The sequence below is a fragment of the Tenrec ecaudatus genome, chromosome 12 (assembly GCF_050624435.1).
Source record: "Tenrec ecaudatus isolate mTenEca1 chromosome 12, mTenEca1.hap1, whole genome shotgun sequence".
NCBI lineage: Eukaryota > Metazoa > Chordata > Mammalia > Afrosoricida > Tenrecidae > Tenrec > Tenrec ecaudatus.
The window spans coordinates 130,005,247-130,009,938 of record NC_134541.1 but is presented as its reverse complement, the minus strand read 5'-3'; the positions used below and the strand labels follow the sequence as shown (position 1 = coordinate 130,009,938).

At 56.1% G+C, this 4,692-nt stretch overlaps 1 protein-coding gene across 1 annotated transcript; it reads right to left on the bottom strand.

Annotated features, from left to right (window-relative positions):
* Positions 1–729: 729 nt before the first annotated feature.
* On the bottom strand, positions 730–4,435 carry LOC142422947 (2-acylglycerol O-acyltransferase 3-like). Its single transcript, XM_075528152.1, has 9 exons — positions 4,418–4,435; positions 3,967–4,043; positions 2,932–3,002; positions 2,692–2,799; positions 2,516–2,586; positions 2,143–2,347; positions 1,698–1,872; positions 974–1,176; positions 730–884 (listed from the first exon to the last, which is right to left on the bottom strand). The coding sequence occupies exons 1-9, from the start codon at positions 4,433–4,435 to the stop codon at positions 730–732; spliced, it is 1,083 nt and encodes a 360-aa protein (XP_075384267.1).
* Between the last annotated feature and the right edge of the window lie 257 nt (positions 4,436–4,692).

Sequence of the window (4,692 nt, the reverse complement as noted above, 5' to 3'; positions counted from 1 at the left end):
CCTTCTTCAGGGGCTGGTCTTTCCTGACAACGTTTCCAAAGGATGGAAGCCAGTGGGCTCCCCCAAAGTGAGCAGGTTTCAGCGGAGTTTCAAGACTAAGAACAGACAGCGAAGAAGGAATTGGCTCCTCACTTTAGAGGAAAGAGCTGCTGGAAACCTTGTGCAATAGGGCTCCTTCTAGTCCCCAGGATGTGCAATGGGTGCAAAGGCCAGCTACGTAGCTCACCTGTCTTTTCTACCAGTGGGATTTACGTCTCTCTCCTGCATCTCACGGGATACCTCTGAGCAAGTCCACTTGTTGCTCAATGTAAGTCCCTTAGCCAGCCAGTCTTTCCCACTTATCTAAGCCCTGCTCACCCTCAAATCCCACCCTCCACCTAGCCACTCTCCCCAACAATGTCCCGGTGTCCCTTTGCTCTCACCAAGAAGGTGGCTTCATTGACAGATGGGGGGAGGGGCCAGAGTCAGTGGAGAAGGGCTTGTGAGGAGAATTCAGGGTTTCGCTACCCAAGCCAAAGCAGAAGTTTAGGTGGAAGATGGGGTGTACCTGAGCCTACTTCCTCAAACGGGAATGGGCTGGCTCTCAGCAGACGGGCACCCGACTGAATGACACTGGCATCCTGAGAGGGAACCAGCTTTTATTAGATGGAGGGGAGCCACAGGTCAGGGAGGGGGGGGTGGCATCTTCCCGGCCTTGCACTCGGCAGAGCAGAGAGGGCGAGGCCTGGGTTAGAGGAAGGTGAGGTGAGCATCAGCAGGGACACCACAGCTCCCCTTGTGCTCCTCAAACAGCCGGTCCAGGGCCTTCAAGTAGAGTGTGTGGTAGTGGTCGACGTCTTCCTCCGTTGGGTGTACGACCTGGGGCATGTCGATGGGGCGGCCCACTGGGGAGTGAGGGAGGCAGCTGCTGACCTGAGAGACCTCTGATGCCCAGGAGGCTGAGGGCAGCTTGCCCTAGGAGAAGAGTACTCACCCACCGTGGTGATGGGCCTGGGGAAGGGCATGAGGCCCCAGGATTTGGCCGAGAAGAGACTCTGACCAAAGAAGATGCAAGGAGCAAAGCCCACCAGTTTCTTGAAGGTCATCTGGCAGAGGTACTGCCAGGAGTCGGTAGGAAAAGTCTTGACGTTGAAGATATCATTCTCTCCGAAAGAGTAGATGGGTACCAGGGAGGCCCTTGGGGGGAGAGGAGGGAGGCATGAGGCTGGTGGCAGGCACCTGAGCTGCCCAAGAGGTTATCAGCTGCTGTTTCCCCAGACCCCTGAAGTCACCACAAAGGAGGCGTCTACCTCTGCCCACCAAGAAAGATCCCCCAGGAAGGGCTCACCTTTCTTGAGACTCAACGGTGCACTGCAACCAGCTACTTTTCTCATGTCGCCTTGACAACATGACATGCTTGCCAGGCGGCATGTGCGCTCCTTCCCAGGTGAGGAGACATGGCCAAAGGCTTGGCTCTGAGCTAGTGCCAGGGACTTGAACTCATGACTTCCGGGAACCCTGCTTTGGGCACTCTAACCTTGCTCTTTTTGGTGCACAGATATGGTGTGGGGTGGGCGGACTTTTCACACTGTGTTTGGCTCAGTGTGAGCACTCAATTACGGAGGTAGGCACTCTCCCTGCCTGTATGGCCTCCCAGCGGGACCCTAGTGAAAGCTCCAGCATCTTCCACTGACCCCGGGGACATCAGAGCCACTCACCCGTGCCGCAGCGCAAGGCGCACGAAGCCTTTGCGATTCAGGAGATTAAGATGGTGCTGGCCAGGGCCGGAGTACAGGGCCTCCTGGGCACCCCCGATGATGATGAACACGAGTTGGCCGCATCGGTTCTGGGACAGGATATAGTCCAGGTTCTGACGGTCCACAGAACAGAATCCTGTGCGGGGATGAGGGAGGGGGGTGGGTGGTGGTCGTGGTGGTTGATGGAGTTGGATGCAGAAAGCAGTCACCACCAGCACAGAGGTCCCTGAGTCCCTCCACTTTAGGGAAGGGTGAGCTCCCACTTTTGTCCCATACCCCCTCATGCCACTAGGTGTCAGCCTCTAGTCCACGTGCTCACACCAGATCACGAGCATCCACGCAAAGCCACTGAGTGAATGGTGCTGGTGGAGGTGTTACTCTAGCCCTCCTCTTCCTCTTTGCTTACCAAAATTCATGAGAAAGTCACGGTAAATGGGGAGGCGGAATACACCTGCCAACATGGCAATGAAGGGCCGCAGCCCAGGGAACTGCTGGGAGAAGGCGTTGCTCTCTGTGCTGAAATTGCAGCTGTACCCGATGCACATGATCCCGTGGGGGTGCACTCCCATCACGTAATTGCGGTCCGGGGGCAACTCGGCTGTTTTCACCAGCTGTGGGTGTTCCGGCAGGATTGGGTGAGAGAGGCAAAGGGAACGTCACCCTGGGAAAAGTTAGTCCCCCACCTCAGTGGACCTCCAAGTGTAAGGTCCTGGGAGGGGCCAGAAGATGGTCGTGCGCCCCCTCCCTACTGCCTGTGCCTAGACCATCTGACCAGTCACCTTGATAGGAAAATAATCCCTCAGGTACTTCCAAATTGTCCAGTTCCTCATCCACGTGGAGTATCTTCCACCTGGGATTACATATAACAGAAGTTGGCATGTAAGAGTCCTCCCAGGCTCCGGTCCTGCCAGTTTTTGCTGTTTTGGGGGTGGGCATTGAGCTTTCTGAAACTCACTTTGGTTGGGCGTGTCCCAGTCCAGGTAGAGCCAGGCAAAGTAGAGAACGGAGATGGGCCAGAGCGAGGTGAAGAGGAGGAGGAAGAGCAGGAAGGTGCAGAAGGTGCCTGGGTGAGAGGAGAGAGAGAACGAGGAATGAGCTCCCTAAGAGCCTCCAGGCTCGCTTGGCCTGTAGGGTGAGGACAACTGGTGGCCCTCCCTCCAGTCCCAGACCCCCGAGCCTCTCCCATTCTGCTCACCCATGCAAAGAAATGTGGTCACATACTGCCAGACCAACGCTGATTCCAGCCACCGCCTTCCTAGGGTTTTCCTGGTGGGGGAGTGCGGTGGAGCCACGGAAACTTCCATCCCAGGGACTCCTGTCTTTCTTGGGGCTCAGGGTGCCAGAAGGCCAGCAAGCGAGAGCCTGGAAGCCTGCCCTCGGTAAGGTTTTCTCGGCCTGGATGCCTGACTTTCACTGTGTGTGTGAGTTGGCAAGAGGCCGTGGCCCTGAGATCCGTGGACTAGAGGCCAGAAGGCTCCAGACTCCTCCCTGGAACTGCTCTTTGAACTTCTTCCTATGTGGTGTAGGCTGGCCGTTGGGCGGGGCCCGGTAAGTTGAGTTTGAGGGAGGGTCAGCCGCTGGGTGCTGGAGAGATTTGTGTGGGGAGGGACAGTCGAGCTTATCCAATGGGTCCCAGCAGCACCAGGTCTGTGTGTAAGTGTGTGGAGGCGGGGGGTGGGGGGAAGCACACAAAATCCCAAGAGATGATTCCTCCCAAAACTGCCTGAACCAAGGCCTGTTGGCAAGTCGCAGCGAGCGTCAAGGCTATGGGGCCCGGGGGCTGGACCTGCGGACTGGTCCTGAACTGCACATGGCCTGGTCCAGGCTGTTTGCTTGCGAGGTCGCACGGTTGCTCACAAACACGCGCACACACACACACGTGTCCGGGGTTCCCCTCCTTTATTTCACTCCCTAGATACCTGGGTAGAGGGTGGGGGCAGCAGGTCAGTTTAGGAGGGCATGAGGTGGCAGCTAGCAGGACCACCATAGAGCTCATGCAAGAGATGGATGAGCCGCTGCTTGTGGGGCGTGAGAGCATGTCTACCTGCAAGGCTGCGAGGGGACGAGGTCCCCAATGTGGGCAGGAAAGAAGCCAAGGGTGAAGGTTGCCTTCTGCCCGCTTGGTGTGGTCCGGCCTAGAGGACTCTGAGAGAGTGAGGCGGGGTACGGCGCCCAGCAGCAGGTTCTGGTGACCATTGAAGAGCCTGGGGAAAGGCACAGCAGCGCCCACAGCCAGGAGCTCAGCGCCTTAGTGGCCTCCAGTGTGAACTCCTTCTCTCTGAGCGAGAAGCCCTGCAGCAGCCAGACCTGGAGAAGAGCAGCACTGGGGCGATTCAGGCTACCTGCCCATGCCCACCCACCCCTTCCTGTGGCAACCTGGGTACCTGGCCCGTGCCGTATCCTGGTGCCAACTGCACCTGAACACTCATACAGAGTTACAGTATAGGAAATCCACAGCGGCAGTCTACCCAGTCCCATAGGGGCAGGATCACCTAGATGGCAATGGTTATCGATTGGGCTGCGATCCTCATGGTCTGCAGTTTGAAACCACCAGCAGCTGTGCTGGAGAAAGACTCCACTCCCATAAAGAGTTGGCATCAACTCGATAGCAGTGAGATTGCTTTCAGTTCAAGAATGCTTTCTCTGAAGGTTCACAGCCTGAACAATTCCAGCTTTCTTACCCATGAGATCTCCACCATGGTCTGAGTGGTCAAAAGTAAAATGGAAACTGACTTACAGTCTTTCGTGACACACAAGCTAGTTTCCAAAAGAATGTCTTTTCTCTTTATATTTATATAAAAGGGTAAAAAAAACTAAGTAGCTAAAAAAATTTGGCTTCATTTGACCATGACCATAACATTAAGAATCAAATCTGTGAGATAAAGCCCTGGTCAGCAGCCTGAGAGCCCTGGTCGTGCACTGAAAACGTGTGGTGTTGGGCTATGATGTGCTGCAT

Excerpts from the sequence above, each read along its gene's own strand:
- LOC142422947 (XM_075528152.1), bottom strand. Across the intron at positions 2,587-2,691 it reads CTGGGACACGCCCAACCAAA|GTGGAAGATACTCCACGTGG; the intron begins GTGAGTTTCAGA and ends ATGTAATCCCAG. Across the intron at positions 1,177-1,697 it reads CGCCTTGCGCTGCGGCACGG|GGCCTCCCTGGTACCCATCT; the intron begins GTGAGTGGCTCT and ends TCTCCCCCCAAG.